At 36.2% G+C, this 21,826-nt stretch overlaps 1 protein-coding gene across 1 annotated transcript; it reads right to left on the reverse strand.

The window, feature by feature from the left end:
- Positions 1-1,306: 1,306 nt before the first annotated feature.
- On the reverse strand, positions 1,307-9,975 carry LOC110708318. The gene is made up of 6 exons (XM_021886421.1): positions 9,292-9,975; positions 9,071-9,145; positions 5,160-5,231; positions 4,079-4,144; positions 3,930-4,001; positions 1,307-3,823 (listed from the first exon to the last, which is right to left on the reverse strand). Exons 2-6 carry the CDS (start codon positions 9,078-9,080, stop codon positions 1,680-1,682), a joined length of 2,364 nt encoding a protein of 787 aa, XP_021742113.1. The 5' UTR covers positions 9,081-9,145; positions 9,292-9,975; the 3' UTR covers positions 1,307-1,679.
- Positions 9,976-21,826: the final 11,851 nt, after the last annotated feature.

Genomic DNA, 21,826 nt, shown 5'->3' on the forward strand with positions numbered 1-21,826 from the left:
TTAAAATAAACAAGTGAATACTAAAATTTGAAAAAACGGATCAATAAAAGGATTATAAGTAGTTATATGGAAGTTTATTTTGAAGATAAATTTAGAAAAAAATAAAAAACATTTGGCTGATTTAATTAGACAAAATCACTATCATCGATTCACCTCACTCACCTCATATAGCCTCAAATACGTTTAAATTCGGGTTAGTAATAGGTCGAGTTTAAATTCAGGTTAGTAATAGGTCGAGTTTAAATTCGGGTCGGGGCAATAACAAGTCGGGTTGAATTTGGGTCGGATCAATAACAAGTCGGGTTGATTTCGGGTCGGGTTTGTAACAGTTGGGTTTAAATTCGAGTCGGGTTAGGAACGGGTTGGGTTGACCTCGGGTCGGGTTAGTAACAGGTTGGGTTGAATTCGGGTTTTGACGGGTTAAATCGGGTTTGGGTCATTCTCGGGTTCGAGTCGGGTTCGGTTCAGGTCAATAATTTATGGGTCACATTCGGGTCAGGTCCTCTCTAGGTCGGGTTATGGTCGAGTTCGGATCTCAAATACTCGGGTCAACTCGTGTCTAGGGTTGGTTTCAGGTCGGGTTAGGTCGGGTTCGGGTCACCATTTTTTTCGGGTTCAGACGGGTTAGGGTTAGGGTTAGGGTCGGGTTAGGGTCGGTATTTCGGGTCGGGTCAGCTTTTGACAGCTCTATATAATACCAAGGGGCTACTCCCCTCATTGCCATATGGTTTTGAGGTGGAACCTCCTTGTGATGGACTTGCACTCTCCCTTGACGGGTGCGGCCCAGACCCGTATTTAACATATTCTCTTAATTTTTAAACCACTTCTATTTAGTATGACTCAATCACAATTCAATGAATACCTTATTTTGTAAATCCTACATCTGCATCTTCAATAAAATTACAATAAATTATCAAACGGCTATATATCACCTAAAGCATTGTAAAAAGATCAAAACACCAGTGTCAATGCTATAAACATCGTATACTATTGCTTAGTCATGTTATTCATGTACTATATATATACTCATAGAATCGCGCAAATAAAATTAAATAATATACCAAACAACGTTAGTAAAGTTGTTGACCCAATCGATCGGCCAAGTTTATCATTGGGGCCCTTTGCGCCTTAGCACACCTCGCGCCTTTTAATACAATTGTTTCTGACAATGCGAAAAGACAACAGTATCTATAGGATGAACTCCTAATATGTTCAGAATCTAGGATTTTGTTTCAGACCATGTACCTTGTGTGTTGTGACCCATTTGTTGCACACTCATGGTTAAAATTATGCTTTGTCGTAGAAATTGCAAAGACTGATGCTTATGCACCTTCCTGTCTAACTAGTACAGATACTGTAAACAGATCAGACATGCTTTGCAGCTTCCAATACAGTTGCATTACATGAAATGTGCACAAATTGGCACCCTTGATGCCCCTAATGTATTTAAGCTTAGTTAGCTCATTTACAAAACTATGTCGTATCTCCAAGAGAAACCTATGTTCAGCTGGAAAGCTGAACTATTACATGGTCACTGGATCAATAGGATCCTGCACAACATTTGCGCATTGCGCAGCCACAATAAAGATTTCCTAGATAAACTAATGGCAGTTTTTGAGCCTTTTATACATTAACAAAACATAAAACTCATGCAAAGTACAATGACAGCAGCAGGAAGATCAAGAACCGCCTTCAGATATCCCCGAAGAACCAGCAATATCTTCAATTCTCATGTTAAGTGCCATTTCTTCGACCAGCTTTCCCTGGTCAGCTGACTCATTAACAGTCTTATCCAATCTTTTTAACCATCCATCATAGTCAACTGGATATGGGGTCCCACATAGGGTGTCTACGTAATCAGCAAACGCCTTCAGAATAGCAGAAACTTCACCAAGGTGCCTCTGAATGTGTCTCTTTGCCCAGCTCCTCTGCCTCCATTGCAGAGCAGATTCTATTGAATCTTGTTGTTGCATATTTCCTCCACACAAGAAGTACAGTAAATAAACAAGGCTCTCCACATCAGACGAAGGGCAAAGTTTCCCGTGCTGAAGAGTATGGGATGACGAAAAAAATAAGTTCATTGCAGGGCCATCTCTTTCCTCCAAAACAGCCCGTCCCCATGATACTGGGACGTAAAAGAAGCTACTGCTTGAGCCCTGAGCATCACTAACACGTACCACATTCTCCGGACAAATGTCTCCATGCTGAACATTTGCTATCTTCGCACTTCTCAAAGCTGCTAAACAATCTCTGCAGCAACGGATCACCTCCTCGCAGGAAAATGGCCCATCTTGAGAAACAATGGATGAAACAGGCTCGCCAATGGGAAAAATTACAAGAACCGGTGTTCCACACAATGGATGATCACATTTCTCATTTGGGTTTTTTTTCTTACAACTACCCGGATGCAACATTTTGCCAGAGGCCACAATTTCAGGCAAATATTTGCTTGATATCCCGGCCTGCCTCAAGACATTTAGAACTTTGGTTTGCCTTTGTACTTGATACCATAAACTCATATCTTCCCATGATGGTTCTAATCTAGATGGATGAGCACCCACATATAAAGTCAACAACTGTGTGGGATTTTCTAGAGATAAAGCACTATAGCAAAAGGATTTTTCATCAAACAATGGCTCGTGGATTTGAAAACTCTTTTCACCTTGCTGCTGATCTTCAACATGTATAATGTCACCCTCTTGTAGCATCAGGTGTGATGCTTGATGCATAATTGCTGGATTAACTTCATGCTCAAGCTCTACAATTTCTCTTTCTCCTTGTGCATAGTCATGAGAGGGATGCTTACCCGTTTCAGTCTCCAAAAGATGACACTCAATTCTTCTTTTCTGAAGTCGGAGGCTGTGATCTGATGCTAGTGAGGCTATTGATTTTCTTGGCGAACCACCAAATTGGACAATAGAGTAGAAAGTTGCCAAGAGAAGCTGCAGAGTTCCCAAGTCCCCCCAGTTGGCATTTCCTAGCTTATTCCATATTCTGTCCACTGTAGAAACACTGACCTCTGAATAAGTCTTCATCCATTCCGCCACTGCCTGATATGGATTATCCACATTCAGCTCAAGATGACAAACATCACCAGTTAGCTTCACCACTGCTCCAAACTTAGAATCCATAACCATAATGTAAACAGAATTATCATTGAACTCGCAACGTTTGCTTAGCCTCCTTGAAATAAGTATATGAAAACCATAGAAAAGGGCTTCACTTAGTGCATTCAGTGAGATCCCCAATTTATTTCCCAGCATTATATCAGGTTTGAATAACGATAATTGAACCACTTGGTCCCAATGGATATTTACATCATTTCCGTCTCTTGCAATTAAAGCTGCACCACAAAGCTCTGCAACTTTTCCCCTTGATATCGCTTTATCTAGAGAATAGAACCTTGATCGAGGATGACGAGCACAAGACACAACAAATGGCGAAGGGGAACTCTTATGCCAAAAGGTACGCCATAATCCATCAGCCATGGTGTGGAGGAAATCTTCGAGAGCAAAATATTCCTCTTCTTTTAAATCACTAGAGCAGTATAAGGAAGTTGGCATTCGAAAAAGTTGCTGAAAAAAGGTTCCCTCTAAAGCATAGTCAAGCTGACGGAGTTCATCAATCTGGAAAGGAGAGTCAAACGAATATTCATGGTTGGAATCTGTAAGAGAGTTTTCCAAAATCCAATCTTCTAGGCTCTGAATAAAAAGTTCGGAGTCAACTAAGTTTCTTGCGCAGTCTTTGAGTGATTTGTAGGCTCTTTTGGAGATAGGAGCTAACTTGTTAAGAGATGACAAGCCAGAAGAACCCTTGCAGACCCCTGAAAGACATTAGCAATGCATATTGGAGATTAGGTAGTTATAATTAAGAGGACTGAATAAAATTTGAAGTCTTCATTGATGCAGGGTAAGAGAACATGAAATTACCAGTTTTTGGTTTTCTAAAACTTTCGTCGAAAGTTTGTGCTGAGTACAGGTCCAGATCATTATGATGAAACCCTGAGGCATGTCACCTATTTAGAAACCAAAAATGAAATATGTAACTGTTGAAAGATAAAAGTAACTTTGCTACTTACCAGTGTTGGATTTCCTGAAACTTCCATCCACATCATGTCCAGGTGAAGAGTCATTTTCTCCGAATACTGCAAGATGCCCACCATAAGTCCATCAGATTGTGCAATGTGCCATTTATGAACGTTTTCACCATATACAATCTTTATAACCATACTCAGCAATATATATAAACCAGAATTTGCAAAAATAATCGACACATAGACATCATAGTAGCACCAAGAGGTGCCACTTGAATAATTAAATTATGTATCTTTTATAGCATTGCCGCATTGGCTACAACCAGAAGGAAACTATATATGTTCTAAATGAGGCTCCTATCGACTCTATATAAGTATCAAATGGAAGGCCCTGCAAACCTCAGATAACAGTCCATTTAAAGTTTGCAAAATTGCAACTGGTAAATGCTAAAGCACGAGTCTTTTTGTGGAAACTGTATATGGTTTATGTACTAAGGAGAATAATTTTATTCTCGACACTACTGGATTAGTCATCTTTGCAGTTAACATTTAACATCTTGCTTGGTAGAGAGGTATTGTATAAAGAAAAGAAAGGAAACAAGAACTTTCCGATGCTAATTTGAAAATTACTATACAGAAATTGGTAGAAAAGAAAAGGAACTGGTAGGAATGATCTTTTACACAACTTGCTTTCCTTTCATCCAAAATTAGGAAAATTAGGACAAAAGAAAATGGCTTAGGTTGTTTCATAATCATCCAAGTTCTCTGCAAAAAGCCAACAAGATAAAGAAGCTTTTCGATTCCTATTAATTAAACCAGTGTGCAATGCTTTAATCCTTCCTTTCCTCTCTTTCCCAAATCCCAACCTAATTGGAAGTAATTTTTACGATATGATTTCTGCCTTCCATGAAGCTTATAGAATTTGTTTTTTCATATTTCATGAACATTTACAACTTAAACCTTAAAAGTAATTAGGGTCACTGTCATCTGTCTCAGATAAATAAAAATAAATAATAAATAAATAAATAAAATAAATAAAACAAAAAAAAAAAACATGATGGCAATATTAACAAATATATGATATGGCATGCTAGCCAACATGAGCAACATTTAAAATAATACGAACCAGATGTAGATTTTCTGAAACTGCCAGAAAGACTTTGCCCAGTGGATGAGTCGATATCATTCTGTTGAATGCCTGAGTGATGTTAATCATAAAAATCATACATAAATCGAGATACATTGTCCAAAGCAGTAAATTATTGTTATTATGATAGTTCGACAGCACCAGAATCATTTTAAATGACTATATGAAGGAGCATAAAGCAAACATAATGCAGAAAAGTACAGCTACAACTGATGGAAGTTCATTGAATAGACTGCCTATAGTTTAGGAGCACATGTTTGTTAGGTTGCTAATTAAGTTGCAGAATGTGAGCCTTGTGAGGTGAATGGATTTAGTGGTTTAGTTTGTATATTAATCTACTAGATTAACTTCCGTGTGATGCGCGGATATAATAATAGAATTTATAATTGTGTAAACTTCAAAGACATACCAGTTAAAATATTTAAAATCTTTGTATTATATACAATATTATTAACGTAAATCAAATTGCAAAAATTAAAATAATATAAACAAAAGAAAATTCATGTCTACAATAAAATTTTGCGAACTTTGTAATTAGTTGGAGTAATCACACATATAAAAGATTGATATTTGTTTTCCTTAAGATTTTTAAAAGGTTTTTTTTTAAAAAAGAAAATCTTGAAAACTAAAAAGTTTAGTGTAAAGTATTAAACTACTTTGCAATCAGTATTTAGATTTTTTTTTTAATGAAAGGAAAAAAAAAAAGTTTAGGCGGGAAAAAAATGAATGAGAAGCTGTCACTTGTACAATTTGAAAAAAGTAATGATGTCAGCGATTGTTATTTTAGTAATATTTATAGATATGTGGGATTGTGGCCGTACTTGGGGCAGGGCAACCGGGGCCCAGGGCCCCAAATCAAAAGCCCAATTTGCTGTTGAACTGTAAAAGCCTTAATTAGTTTAGGTATAAAAATTAATTCCCGGATAAGTTAAACTAATTAACATAGTGGTTCACGGGTTAAGTTTTGTTTTGTACTACTTGTAATTTAGTTGTCTCGGGTTCGAAACCCCCTGATGTCATCACTGCCCACGTGTCGCTCATGCAATGATGATGTCATCTCTCTGACCTCCTACATTGAACTACGAATTAAACGATGAATTAAACTAATTATTCTTATACAAAATTTCTTACACTGTAATAAGATTTTAAGGTTTTTCTAAGCTATACCCCTTAGGTATTCGAGTTTCTAAGGTGTGCCCATGCTTTTTCAAGTTTCCAAGTTGTGCCCCTCAACTCACTACCATTAATGAATGGTACCCTCCTTGGTATTTCCACGTCACCTAAAGTTAACTATAAATTTAATAGAAAGATGATAAAAGGTAAGGAAATGCTAGGAGAAAGAAATCTTAGCCATCGCAACCCTAATAATGAAAAGTGAAGTCACGAAATCACACTCTCAAATAACTTTTAAACAACTAATAAGGGTACATTTTAGTATTGATAAGGAGTTGAATGGCACGGCTTAGACACTTGAAAAAGTATGGGTACACCTTAGAAACTCAAATACCTTAGGGGTATAGCTTAGAAAAACCCAAGATTTTATGATTAATATTTTTTTATTACATTATATTCACATTAATACTTCTTCTATTCTTTTTTCATCACTTACATAGTTGGGGGTTTCATGCTTGCTAATGCCAATGCACATTTTATATATAACTTAAATATCTTTGTATTTTACTAAAAAATATAAAAGTATATTTGTATATATAATCTTTTACAACCTATAAATCACAAAAGATGATTCAAGAGGTCTGTGATTAAGATAAAATTCGAAACGTTAGAATTTTTTATTTTTTATTTTTTTTAAAAAAATGGAGAAAATATAAGTTAAATAGCCTCAGAAAAAGTACTCTTCATTTGCAATCAATCTTTAGTGCTATCGCATGTATAATTAAATTTATAGGGCTCCTAACTATTAATTTGCCCATAGGCCTCACACAAGTCGGAAACGGCCCTTTGTGGGATTATGCTTCACTTGTTATAGAGCTTATAGCTGTGTTAGTTTAGCCTTTAGCCTATATAAAGCTTTTATTGTAGTTAGTTTTAAATGGAAATTATGGAATAAATGGAGAATCGTTCAACTTTTTTGCTCTTCTCTTATATTTATAGTTCAACATATATACAAACATTGTAAATATGAGATGGGATAAGCCAACTTGAGCAAAGCTACAATGGTCTCAGCTATAATAGTCCACCTTGTTGAATGCTGCGTCACTGGTAATTTGGGGCTTAGATTGTGTCCTATGACTATCTAAAATTAAACAAGGATAGAGTGGGGCCAAAATGATCAATTGACTCTTTGTTTTCTAATTCACAGAATGAGTCATGAACAAGTACGAACTTCTTTTAAAAAAAAAAGTTAGCTACTAGGTTTCAAAAAAAAAAAAAAAAAAAAAAAAAGTTAGCTACTAACCATAAGATTAATTTTAAAAAATCTCAGTTTTGGCCCATTTTTTACCTAAACTGTAGCAGAAACTTGAGTTTTTTTACCAATATGTCGCTGCAGATCTGTTTTTATCGCCTATAAGTTGCCTGCTTGTCACTTGCCTCTATATTTTTCCTACCTACTTGGTAATTTGAGCGATAGAGTGGTACAACAAATAGAAGCTACTAGTACATTAAATCAGCGATCTATATAGTAACATCTAAGGCCAGATTGATAGGCCTATGTGAACCAATCATTTTAGGTACATAAAATTTAGGTAGTGACTATCGCAGATCACAGCTTTCATCATATAAATACTACTATAGTACTAGTGGTAACATCAATCTTTATGTGTGTTTGTACCACCTGATTCTAATAAATGCAACAACTCAAAAATCTATATGAACAAAACCCAATCTCGATGTATACCCACTCACACCAATGTAGCTCCTAAGGCTTTAGAATCATTAATTATCAGTCTAGGATGAAGCAATTCTCACATCCCCCGTCCCAAATTTACAGGATGTGTTCGATTTTAGGCTGTCTCAATATGACAAGGTACTTTCTATTCTTAGTCTGTAAAAATTTAAATTCCCATATCACCATTCATATACCCTTACCTAAGAATTCTTAAACAAGACAACATTGATATGGAGAAGATGTAAGAAATTTGTAACAGTGAAAGATCATTATGACCTCAAATTAAAAGTGACCTGTTACTGAGGGATGGAGGCCGAAGGGTAAGGTATACTATGTATCAGTTTCAATCACAATTCACAGTGACATTCTCCCAAAGGGTGAAAATGATTTATATTATCATAACTCATGGAGTCATGAGAAATTGATGCCAAACTACCTAAGTAAACTTTTGGGGATGGCACCTAAGATTCTGGATCAAATTTTATCTACATCACTACCAATTAAGGCTCTCTAACCTCTTTCTCAAAAAAAAAAAAAAAAAAAAAAAAAGGCTCTCTAACCTCAAATCGAGGGTGAACACTGAATTTTAACCTTGAACGTGAGGCGGTAACTAGCCTTACTGCCCCTAAAATACCAGAAATGCAGGCCAAACTCACAGATAATCCAACACAAATTCATGCCAATTTTCAAATCCAGTTATCCAGGGTTCTCAAACCGATATCATCAATCTCTACAAAATTTACTCTCTATCAAATAGACGCCATATTCTAAATTTTCCTCACCTTAAAGCTGTTCCTCAAAACATACAAAGCCTTAAACCCTTACTACATTGAAACAAAAATTCAACACGATGCTCATAAGATTACTTAAAAAGAATCATGTAAATTTCTTAATTTCATTTCTGCTCATTTTCAGTAATTTAGTGCTCAATATAATGCAGTAATGCTTAACTGACGATAAACACTGAAACAATCTTACCACTTGGATTTTTGTCAAACAAATGATATAATTTATATTTAGAATGAGAAAATATCAAACTCACCTAATCTCATTGCTTATTTCCAACAAAATTAGCTTCAAGGAGGAGGTATAACAGCAACTCTAATGCCACAAATCCCTGCATTGTATACCAAAATTTCCCATGTCAGAATTTCTTATTTCAACCGGATCAAATCTCGTCTACATTATTAACACGTCACAGAACCTTATCAGTTATCACATTAAATCCATTCCTAAAACATAAAATTAGGAAAGAAAACTTACTAAAAATTGCAGCTTTCGATTTGGAAATTAGGACCACCAACATCTAAATGCATGAAAAATGTAAGGTATATATGAAAAATTAAAAACACCCTTTACTTAAAATCAACCTGAAGCTATTCCCCAATTATTATTATTTTTTTTTGACAAAAGCTATTCCCCAATTAAAATCTAAGAAAAACCCAGATTTTTTTTTATGGGTTTTCAACTTTTTTTTTTTTACAATTTTTATTTGTATTTTTCTAGATTTTTAAGTGAAGTAACTCAGTGTATGAAAAAAGGGGGAATTTTGAGAATTCCTAAAACCCAGAAAAAATGAATAATTAAAGAAGGAAAAAAACAAGAACACACATGTAAGATACTACTTATTTCAACACCATTATGACAGACATCTCGTGCTCTTCAAAAAGGGAATTGTTGATTAAATAAAAAAAAAAAAACACATACCCAAGAAAATTAATTAAATAAAATTAATACGTAACATATTGTATTTTCTTGATTTTTTCAAGGAAAAAAATAGAAAAAAAAATTAAGAATAGAAGCAATATAACGAGAAAATAAAAGCTGTTGTGCCATACTAAAAGCTGAAAGTGGTCGGTTCCAGCAAAGCATTGACTGTAGGGCCCACTGAAAATGATTTGACTTTACTCTTCTTTTCTTGTTGATTTTGGCGCGTAATTTTCACGCTAACGTAATTTTGTATGGTACTCGTATTAAGAATTGGAAAATCTTGTACCAATTGAATGTTGGTATAATCGTATAGTGGTGATTTAGACTACACTTGGTAGGGGAGTAAGGCCATGTTCTTTTGAGCTTCTGGGCAGAGCAGAGCAGATTTCAGCAGAACAAAGCAGAGCAGATTTCAGCAGAGCAGAGCTGAGCCGAGCAGATTTTATTATTATTATTATTATTAGGGTTTTTTGTCAAAAAATACCTAATAAAATCCATATTTTGCAAGAAACTACCTGATAAAAAATGTTGTAATAAACTACCTAATAAAGGTAAAATGATGTAAAAAACAACATAAGAAAAGGTAAAATGTTGTAAAATACTACCTATACCGAATTTTCACCGTTGATCGGTCTCAAAACACTACCAAAACCACCGCTTTCATTCTCAAAATTAACACAACTTGCTTGAAATTGTCTCCACCACATCTAAAGCACCTTTCAACCCCAAAACCACCACCTCTAACCCTAAAAACCACTATCCCGAAGCACTAATCTACCCTCACCAACTCGAAATATCCTCCAACCACCTCGAAAATAACCTTACCACCTTGAAAACCAACCCTAACGGTGGTTTTGGGGGTGTTCTAACGTGGATCAACATCCTAAAATTAAGTCAACTGTGGAATTTCGGTCAAAGGTAGTATATTACAACATTTATCTTTTATTAGATAGTTTCTTACAACATTTTTTTTATTAGGTAGTTTCTCACAAAATGTCCTTATTATTATTATTATTATTATTATTATTATTATTGTTGTTGTTGTTGTTATTGTTATTAATATTATTGTTATTATTATTATTGTTATTATTATTATTATATTATTATTACTAGTACTACTACTACTACTAATATTATCTCATTATTATTATAATCATTAAATTTTTAAAGTTAAACATTAATTATTATTATTATTATATTAATTATAATTATTATTATATTAATTATAATTATAATTATTAAATATTATTTAATTATTATTATTATTAAAAATTAATAATTAGTATTATCTTTAAATATTAGTTATTATCTTAATATTAATTGTTATTATAAAAATCAATTATTGTTATTATAATTAGTATTATTAGTTATAAGTATTATTATTACTATTAGTATAATTACTATTATTATTACTATTATTATTATTAAATATTAATATTATTATTACTATTATTATTAATTATTAATAATTTATTATTTTTTATTAATAATAAATATTAATAATTAATTATTATTATTATTTTAATTAAATATCAATAATTAATTATTGTTATTAATATTATTAAGTATTAATTATTATTATTATTAAATATTATTTATTTATTATTATTATTATTAAATATGAATTATTATTATTATTAAATATTAATTATTTATTATTATTATTAATTATTAATTATTATTATAATAATTCAATATTAAGTATTAATTTTAAGCAGAGCATAGAAGGCAGGGCAGAGCAGAGCTGATTGAAGCAGAGCAGAGCATATTTCAGCAGAGCAGAGCAAAGTAGCTCTAAAGAACGGGGCCTAAAGACTAAATACAGTGCCTCAATTATTGTATTAGGGTAAGTTTTAGTTCCTCTAAACTTTTTTGTACTCATTTTAGTCCCTCCCCCACCTTGAATGGTGTTTTCCAGCCAAAAGTTGAGGGGACCATGACTCTTTTTTTTTTCTCTTTTTTTTTCATCAGAATTTTATTTAAAATTCCCAAAACACCCCATTAATAATTTTTTAAAACAAACAAAAACAAAAAAAAAATTCCTTTACTTTTTGCAGAATTTTATTTTTTCTTCAAAAACATTAAAAATGAAAATTCCTGTATTCTTACTTTAAAATTAAAAAAAAAACCATGTAATTCAACTCATTCCTCCTCTTCCTTTAATTTTTATCATTTGTTCTTCTCACTAAATCTAATTCAATAAGAAAACCCAGAAAATCTAAAACATTAAGAAAATGAAAAAGAAAAACCCACCCCATCCGCCGGTCTCCAAGTCCTCCCGCGACGGCGAGATACATCCCGACACCCCCTCGTTCGCTGCTGCTCCTGCTATTCCTGCTGCCTCACCACCAAAACCCGCCCTCCACAACCAGCCAAAACCCCAACGACATTACACAAATTAATCTGATTCGAACCAAAGTCAAACACGGGCAGCAGGAGCAGCAACGAACGAGGGGACAATTAGAGGGTTTGAAGAGGTTTTCGACTGTTTTGAGGGGGTTTTTCGGCGGTTTTTGACGATTTTTGGGGGGTTACCAGCGATTTCTAGGTGGTGGCTGCGGTGGATTTGGGGGTGGGATTTGGTTCAGGTGGTGATTTCGAGGGTGATTTTAGGTCGGCGGGGTGGTTTTTGGTATTGGGGGTTCCATGGCTGGCCATTTTCAAGGCTTTAGGGTGGCTGCCGGCCGGTTTTGGTGGGGCTAGGGTAAGGAAGAGGGTTTCACGGTGGATAGGGGTGGCTGGTATGTGTTCGATCCTCGTAACAATAATTGGAAAAGGACTGGAACTAACCACCTAAAACTGATCTCAAATTCAGATTAGCCCAGCAGATGAACTGGGTAGAACACCAAAAAAATAAAAAATAAAAAATGAAAAATGAAAAATCATGTGAATTTGAAAATGGGAGGTTTGTTTGGTTGGGCAAAAAAAGTGCAAATAATGTAAAGTGGAAATGTAGGAATTGCAAATTCATGGGTTACAAAACTACATTAGCATGATTTTGATTTTTTCCCTAGTTATATGTACCATACCATTCTTAAACCTAAAGTAACAATTACCCTTACCCTACTCAAATAAAAAGAGAGGAAGTTATGTTTAAGTAATTCTTTTATATGGATAAACCAAACACATGAAAAAGGGTAGGGGTTCAAAGATTCATTTCAGCTTTTTTATTTGTTTCATTTCCACTCCATTTTCCAATATTCATATCAATGTCCCCTTAATATTTACTCCATTTTTCTTACATGAGCTTAACAAAACATATTCAACAGTATTAAGTATTTAATGATAAATCCTCTTTGGGCGTGGTTGTAAGGATATGTGCTATGTGAACATAGCTCCGGTTGGGATGTCGACCTTGTGAATATTTCACCTAGCAAATTCTTTATTAACGTTGACTATTCTCTAGCGTTCACCAAATGCTGACATATGTGATCCTACCTTAGTATCTAGGTTTTAGACCAAAGTGACCAAATCTCTGTAAATCGTAATGGTCTAGAGCAACCTACCTTTAGCCCTCCGAAAACCTTCCAGACAAGTGATCATCTTTGCATGTAGTGCTAACTGTGCCAAACCATGACAAACACCTCCCAAAAGACCTTAAATCTGATTAGTGAGTAATGTTAAATTAATCAAAATCTTTAATTGAGGAGCCATTAATAAATGAATTGTGGTTGTATGTGTTTAATTGATAGTTAGTAGAGCATGCTAGGTTTAGAATTTTGATAGACTATATGTATTTAGTTTTGCTGGTTGTATGCTTTTGTGAGCGCAATGCTTTCTATTGGTCATGACCTTTGCTTTCTATGACCTTGTGATGATCTAATTATTGAATATGTATTATTGAGTGGTAGTATTGCACATGTTTGCATTCTTGACGATGTGAATTTTAGGGTTTCGACTACACATTATTATCAAAGGTATGGTGTTTTTTTTTAGTATTCATGTACTGAACTATTCTATGATTCTTTGTTATTAACTTAATTTGGAGTAAGTAATAGACCAAGGTTGTTTATCGGTGGTGGTGGGGAGAAGGGTTAATAATAATATTAAGAGAAGGGAGAGGGTTTTCGTAGTAGTGTTTACTTGTGGTGGGGGAGGGGAGGGGAGGACCGGAGAAGAGTAGTTGTTGATGGCTGGTGAAGGGAGGGATCAAAGATTGTTTATGGTAATGATGAAGGGGATCGGAGGGAAATGGGTGGTCGGCGGTGGAAGGTGGATGGTGGTGGAGGGGAAGGTAGTAAGGCAAGAGTTAGGGTATTATTTACAAAAAATTAATGATAATTAAAATTTAATTTTTATTCAAGTGATGACACGTGGTTAGAAAATCGACTACAACAAGTTTATGATTACTTATTGGGTGAAAAAGTGAATTCCCCTATAAAATTCTAATAATATAAAAAATTGATGTTTTTTGGGATAAATAATATAAGAGAATTGACCAAATTTAAGATTAATAAAAGCAGGTTTAACAAATTGTTTTTATTAATAATGTAATTAAAGAAATTTAATTTAATGATAAAATTATTATATTGGAGACTTTTTAAATAATTTCTAGTATACGATAGTAAATTTGGGAGGGAAGAAAAAGAAGAATAATACTCTCTTTCCTCTCTTCTCTCTCTAAAACCCTAGCCTCCATTGTTGATTTTTGAAGGGGCTTCCACCCGGATTTACCGGTGGAAAGCCCCAATCGTTGTTTCTTTTATACCTTTTCTCTTGTTTTAGGTTTATAATAACTCTTCCTTTTCTAGGAGGAATATTTCTCCCTCGAAAGACATGGTTTTTCTTCCTCTCTAGGAGGATTTGGCTCCTTCGAAAGACCGGGTTTTTCTTCTCTCTTTTGAGGGAGGATTTGCTTTTTTATTTCATGGATTTCTATAGAGTTGTTTCTGAAAGGAATGGTGTCCTTCGAACAAGTGTACTATTCCGTTAGTGGGTTCAGAATTATTAGAAAGCTAATATATTCAGTGAGGTCAAGTGATCGGAATGCCTGGGTGGAGGCCGCTTCCGATCAGTAATATTAATGAATAATTAATATTACAGCTTAATCTTGACTGAACCCTTCGGGTCACACCCAAGCATTCAACAAACCAAAACGACGAATTAATTCGGAAGGAATTAATGAGTAGACCAAGTAATATTTATTTAGACATCGGAAATTCGAGCTTAGAGCGTCGAAACCGAGCGTCGGAAGTCGAGTCGAAAAATAGTGAAAGACGAGACGAGAAATAGTAATAAATCAACAAAAGACCAAAATACCCCTAGCATCGGAATGCCCAAGCAAACCGAGTGCTAAGGGCGTATGGCCTAGCATGGTGGCTAGCATGCGCACCAAGCCGAGCCTAGGCTGGCTGGTGCGTGCTAGCGCACCCATGCTAGCATCGCAAGGCTAGGCGCTGCCTAGTGCGTGCTAGCATGCTAGGCACAGCCTTGTGCGCGCAATGGCTAGCAAGCCATGCCGCAACAAGCTGCAGCAGCTAGCACGCTAGGCGCGCTAGCTCGCTAGGCGCGCTAGCTCGCCCCAGCTAGCAGCAGCGTGGCTAGGCCATTGCTTGCTGCCTAGCAGCGCTGGCCAAGGCACAAGGCCAGCAGCAGCCCGCACAAGCATGTTGGGCTTGCTGGCCAGCAGCGCCTGGCAGCCCGCATGCGAGTGCTGGGCCTGCTGGGCTTGCTGGGCGTGGCTGCCACGGACAGCAGCACATGGCAGCCCACCTTGGCTGCCTTGGTGCCCAAGGGTGGGTGCCATGTGGCTAGTGGTCCTTGAGTGTGTGTGGAGTGAGGTGGCCGGTCATGGGAGAGGGAGTGGGAAGCAAGTTTGGTCCCCCCCTTCTCCAAGTGGTCCTCACCTAACCACTCACATGAGCTTGCCACTTGTTGATTTATTACTAGCTTGATTATTAATTTTATTTTAGCTTTAAAATAAAATGGAAAAATCATACTATCCCACATTGATGGGAGAGTAAATGATACTCCCATCATTTCCTATAAATACCCAAGTATGGGCATTGGGAATGATGCTTGAGTATGAGTTGAAAAAGGCATCACAATTAGTGAAAACCTTTGAACTCAATATAATTACTCGGGTTTTATTGGTCGGGTCTTGCTAACCCCAAGACATTGGACCTAGTCGGTTTTGTTGGTGCGGGTGGACTTCGTTGGAGGTCTCCGTGTGAGCGGGACTTGAAGCTTTCAAGTAAGAGCTCATTTTGGAGCGAAGCACGCGTCAAAGGTAATTAGCTTATCTTAATCTTGTGATTAATATAATTATGTTTATGGTTTTATTTATTGTGAGTGCGGTCTTGTTTTTGGGTTTGTTTCCGCGGTGAGTCGGACTCACCAAACCCCAACAGCGGTATCGGAGCCTCGCTCGTTTATTTTTAAAATCATAATATTTTTAAGGTGTTTTTATGGCTTAATTTTTCTGGTTTTAAGTTGCTAATTAGATTAGTAACACGTTTTTCCACTTTTTACCTCGTATTAGAGCTGTCTTCAGCTCCCGAACCCAGATTTTGACCCAAAAATAGTGAATTTTGGGTGGAAAAGGCGTTCTGGAAATGGTTTTTCCCTTTCAGAACTGTTTTTAGCCAAAAAAACGACTAGAAATGCATTTTTCGAGGGATTTTTCGTTTTGACGAAAAATTTTAAGTCTTTCTAACCTGGAAAATTGATTGCATATTATGGTGGTTATGAATTTGGTTCTTCCCTTTATTTATATGAAATTTTAGACCACTTTAAGCATGATTACTTGGTAGTAATTGGTGCTTGAAAGTTTGGTTTTATTTTTTCACATAATTGCAAATTAATTGCGTTAAAAGTGAAATAGTTGTTCTTTGTTGCTTCCAAGTACTAAAGATTCAATCTTTATTTATGATAAGTGATTGAAACTTTGAGTTACTAAATTCCATGATTTTTGGTTAAACTTTATTTAATCATTTTTTAGTTGATTGGAATCATAAAGTTTAAAACTTGTGATTGAAATTGGTTTATCTTCATATTGGAAGATATAATTTTTTCATGGATTCACAAGTATTAAAGTTGGAGTCTTTATTGAACTTATGTTCATTTTTCCAACTCCCTTTTATTTTGTCAAAATCTCAAGATTAATTTAAAGTGATTAAATTAATAGTGAGAATTGCCCTAATTTATTTTATTACACCAAGTCAAACCAATTTTATTAAAGAATGGTTCTTGGAAATAAATTTGGTTAATTGCATTTGGATGAATTATTTAAGTTGGACTTGTTATTTTTCATTTTTCCTCAAAATTGATTCTAAAATTGATTTAGAATTGATTTATAATGTCACACACAAAATCGATAATTTTCGAAGCATTAGCACGCAACACGAGGCCTAAGAGCCCCGAGCTAGCTCTCGGCCAGCTAGGCTGCTCACGCAACCCATATGTGGCTGCCGAGGCTGCTGGGCACTTCATTCCTAGGTGCTTGGTGCTGTGCGTGTGTGTATGCGAGGAAGGGCGTGGGCTGCTGCTCGCTGCCAGCAGCATAGCGCGCTAGCCAGCAGCAAGCAGCAACATGGCGCAGCAGCAGCATAATGTTGTGCGCGTTGTGCGTGCTGCTACGCTTGGCTGGGCTGGGCGTAGCGCATGCGAGCACAAGCAGCCCACATGCATGCTTGGTGTTGCGGGGGTGCGCATGGGCATACTACGTGCTTGTTGTACGGTACGTACAATCCCATAATTGGCACAATAACCCCAGGTTATTAAGGCGATGCTATTTTAAAGTTAATTTTAGCCGATGCTATTTTAAAGTTAATTTTAGCCGTTGCTAGGCACTTAGGCATTGTGGAATACGTAATTTTGCTTAAAATTGTCGTTTTAATTATTTTAATTATTTTGTTTATTTAATTAAAAATTTTGGAGGCTAGGCCTCGGGTTTTGAGCGACATTTGCAAAATTAATTTTGGCAAATATTTGGGTTCACCGACTTAATTAATTGGATTAGTTAAGTTGGATGCGGAATTTAGTGGGAGCGTCTCTTAGTTATTACCATAACCGGTTAAAACAACTTTGACTAGTTTAATTAGGCGTGTTAATTGGATTAACCACCTAGATTAGTTACTAGTTCTCGCGCGTTTTATGCATTGTTACTTGTTTATCGTTGTAAAATGCATGGGCCACTCACAGATAGTGAATGGATGAATGGAATGTAAATTCTCTCATAGGTTTTATGAAATGGCAACTAGTGGGGCCCGATTAGGATAGAAAATACGGACTGTGATCCGTGATGTATTTTTGTAAATCTAAATACGGTCTGCGAACCGTTGAGTATTTTTGTACCTTAATATTTAGATTAGTCCTAATCGTAGATACTAGCAATTGTAATATTTTGGTCAAGTCTTGAAGACGGGGTTCTTAGAAGACAAAGCCATGAAGTTGCAAATGAAGACCTTTTGAAGACTTGAAGATCTCAAGGGGTCATGCTAGTTGCCAAATGCATCTCTATTTATGTTTTCGATATATATTTATGTTTATATATATATGAATTATATGTTAGATGCATGTTTAGGATTTCGAATGTTGAGATGATTAATTAAGTTCACTTAAATCAACCAACATAGAAACCCTAGGTCCCTAAAATATTGAGTAAAACTTGCCATCCAAAACACACTTACCAACCGAACGAGGGTAGTGGTGGGCTACGCCAAAGCGAGGCATCACTACTTCTCCAAGGAATGTAAGGCATACCGGGTATACAAGGTAGTTTTGGTTATACTCAACGATATGAGTGATGGAGTCCTAAAATGTCGTGGCAAAGTGAATAAATTGTTTAGAGAGCATTGGATGCGACGATTTATTCAACCAAGAGTGGCTTGGAGCCATTAGCAAAGCGTTGCTTACCTTAGGAGATTGAGTGTTAAGACAAGCCAAAGCATGCTTAACCACTCTTTGTTTCTTTGGATCTTGGAATCGACTTATTCTCACCTAAAATGGGGACAATCTTTAATGTGTGAATAAGACGTTTTAAATAAGTTTGATTAAAATTCATGAATTCAATCTTATTTAAGTATAATGAATTGTTTTTAATTTCAAATTCTTTTAATTGTAGAATCATGTCTTCAAATAACTCAAACAACCAATTCTCGTTACGCTCAATTCTCGACAAGGAGAAGCTGAGTGGCCAAATTTTCTTGATTGGCAAAGGAACTTGCGAATTGTTCTAATGCAAGAGTAAAAGGAATATGCCTGAAGCTCCCAATGAGGAGGTGACTCAAGCTGCCCTAAATCGATGGCAAAGTGACAATCGAGATGTCAAATGCATCATGTTGGCCACAATGTCTCCTGAGATTCAAAAGACTTTCTTTGAAAAAGAGACGGCTTTTGAGATCATTTCTGAATTGTAGAATATGTTCCAAGAGCAAGCCCGAACTGAAAGGTTTGAAACCCACAGGCAGATCCTTGAGAGCAAGCTCAAGAAAGGAGAGCCAGTCAGCCCATATGTACTCAAAATGATTGGATTGTTTGAAAACATGGGAAGGCTTGATGCGGGGTATTCAACCGAGATGGAAATTGACATCATTCTCCACTCGCTGCACAAAGGCTATGATCAGTTCAAGATGAACTATAATATGCACAGCATGGAGAAAACCCTCACCGAGCTTCATGGTATGTTGAAGTAAGCTGAGCAAACGCTCAAGGATGAGGGAAAGCATGATATGCTCATGATTAAAAAGGGCAAGCCGTTCAAATTTTTGGGCAAGAAGAAGAAAGGCTTTAAGGGGAAAGGTAAGAAGAAAAATTTTCCGCCTAAGTCTAAAGCTACCAAGGGTAAGAAGGTAGCGTCTTCTAAATCTGATTCCGAATGTTTCTACTGTAAGAAGAAGGGACATTGGAAGAGAGATTGCCTCAAGTTCAAGGAAGATAAGAAGAACGGAACCGTTGCTTGTGAATCAGGTATATTCGTTATAGACTTTAACTTCACTAGCTTAACATCATGGGTATTAGATACCGGATGTGGCTCACACCTTTGTTCCAATTCTCAGGGACTAAGGAACGCTAGAAGGCTAGAGAAGGGAGAGATTGAACTCCGGGTCGGCAATGGAGCCAGAATTGGTGTCGTATCAGTTTGTCTTTGCCCACCAGGCTAGTTTTGGAACTCGATAATGTTTATTATGTTCCTAACATTACCAAAAACATTATTTCAATTTCGGCGTTTGACGCCAAAGGTTTTGAATTTCGAGTAAAGGACAAAGAATGTTCGTTTTATCTCGATAATGTTTTATATGGTATTGCACATTCTGAAAATGGCCTTTATGTGCTTTCTTTAGACAAACAAGTTTATAATGTGAATAATGATACCAAAAGAGCTAAGACCATAGAGTCAAATCAGACTTACTTGTGGCATTGTCGTCTTGGCCACATCAACATCAAACGCATCAAGAAACTTCTACAAGAAGGTGTTCTTGACTCTTTCTATTTAGAATCGTTTGAGAATTGCGAGGGATGTCTATTAGGCAAGATGATTAAACAACCATTCTCCAAGTTGGGAGAAAGGGAAAGTGACTTATTGGGTCTTATACATACCGATGTATGTGGACCAATGAGCTCAACCACAAGAAATGGACATCGATATTTCATCACTTTCACAGACGACTATAGTAGATATGGCTATGTCTACCTCATGTCGCATAAATCTGAATCATTTGAAAACTTCAAAGAATTTCAGAGTGAAGTTGAAAATCATCTTGGCAAGAAAATCAAAGCCCTTCGATCGGATCGAGGTGGTGAATACTTGAGCCAAGAATTCGATGACCATCTGAAAGAAAAGGGTATACTTTCAGAATTGACACCTCCAGGAACTCCACAATGGAACGGAGTATCTGAAAGGAGAAATCGAACCTTGTTAGACATGGTACGATCAACAATGGGTCTTAGTGATCTTCCTATCTCTTTCTGGGGACACGCACTTCTAACTGCGACACTAACACTAAACCGTGCTCCATCAAAAGCTGTAGAAAAGACTCCATATGAATTATGGACGAAGAAACCTCTCAGGTTATCTTTTCTAAAGATATGGGGATGCGAAGCATATGTCAAGAAATTGATTTCTGACAAACTTTATCCTAAATCTGACAAGGTTTACTTTGTGGGCTACCCAAAAGAAACCAAAAGGTATTACTTCTACAACAAATCGGAGAACAAAGTGTTTGTTACTCGTGATGGTGTCTTTTTGGAGAAGGAGCACCTTTCCAAAATGACAAGTGGGAGGAAAATCGAACTCGACGAAGTTCGTGAGGATGAGCAACAAAATCATAACGACAGTCAAAGTGCTCAAACAACATCTGTTGACGCAGGTCAAAATGATCAAAATGTGCAAAGTCGAACCGACAATGCAAATGCTCAATCCATTACTCTACGTAGGTCTCAGAGGCCGAGATCTCAACCTGATAGATATCTTGGTTTAGTATTAACTGAGAATCAGGACATCCTGATTATGGATGGAGATGAACCGGCAACCTACAAGCAAACGATGGCAAGCACCGACTCTGCTAAATGGAAAGAGGCCATGAGATCTGAAATGGATTCCATGTTTGAAAATCAAGTCTGGGACTTGGTTGACTTACCCGAAGGTTATACACCTATCGGATGTAAGTGGATTTTCAAGTTGAAAACCGACAAAGATGGAAATGTATTCATTTACAAAGCTAGATTGGTGGCAAAAGGTTACAGACAAGTTCATGGTATTGATTACGATGAAACCTTTTCACCAGTCGCAATGCTTAAATCCGTTCGGATCCTCCTAGCGATTGCTGCATATTACAATTATGAAATATGGCAGATGGACGTCAAAACCGCCTTCCTTAATGGTTATTTGGAAGAAACTGTGTATATGACACAACCTGAAGGTTTTGTCGACCAAAACAATGCTAGGAAAGTTTGTAAGCTTAATAAGTCCATTTATGGATTAAAGCAAGCAAGCAGAAGTTGGAATCTGCGATTTGATGAAGCCATCAGTAAGTTTGGTTTTATCAAGAATCCAGATGAATCTTGTGTTTACAAGAAGGTCAGTGGGAGTGACATCGCCTTCCTAGTCTTATATGTCGATGACATATTGCTCATTGGAAACAGCATT

The sequence above is a fragment of the Chenopodium quinoa genome, unplaced genomic scaffold (assembly GCF_001683475.1).
Source record: "Chenopodium quinoa cultivar QQ74 unplaced genomic scaffold, ASM168347v1, whole genome shotgun sequence".
Lineage (NCBI taxonomy): Eukaryota > Viridiplantae > Streptophyta > Magnoliopsida > Caryophyllales > Amaranthaceae > Chenopodium > Chenopodium quinoa.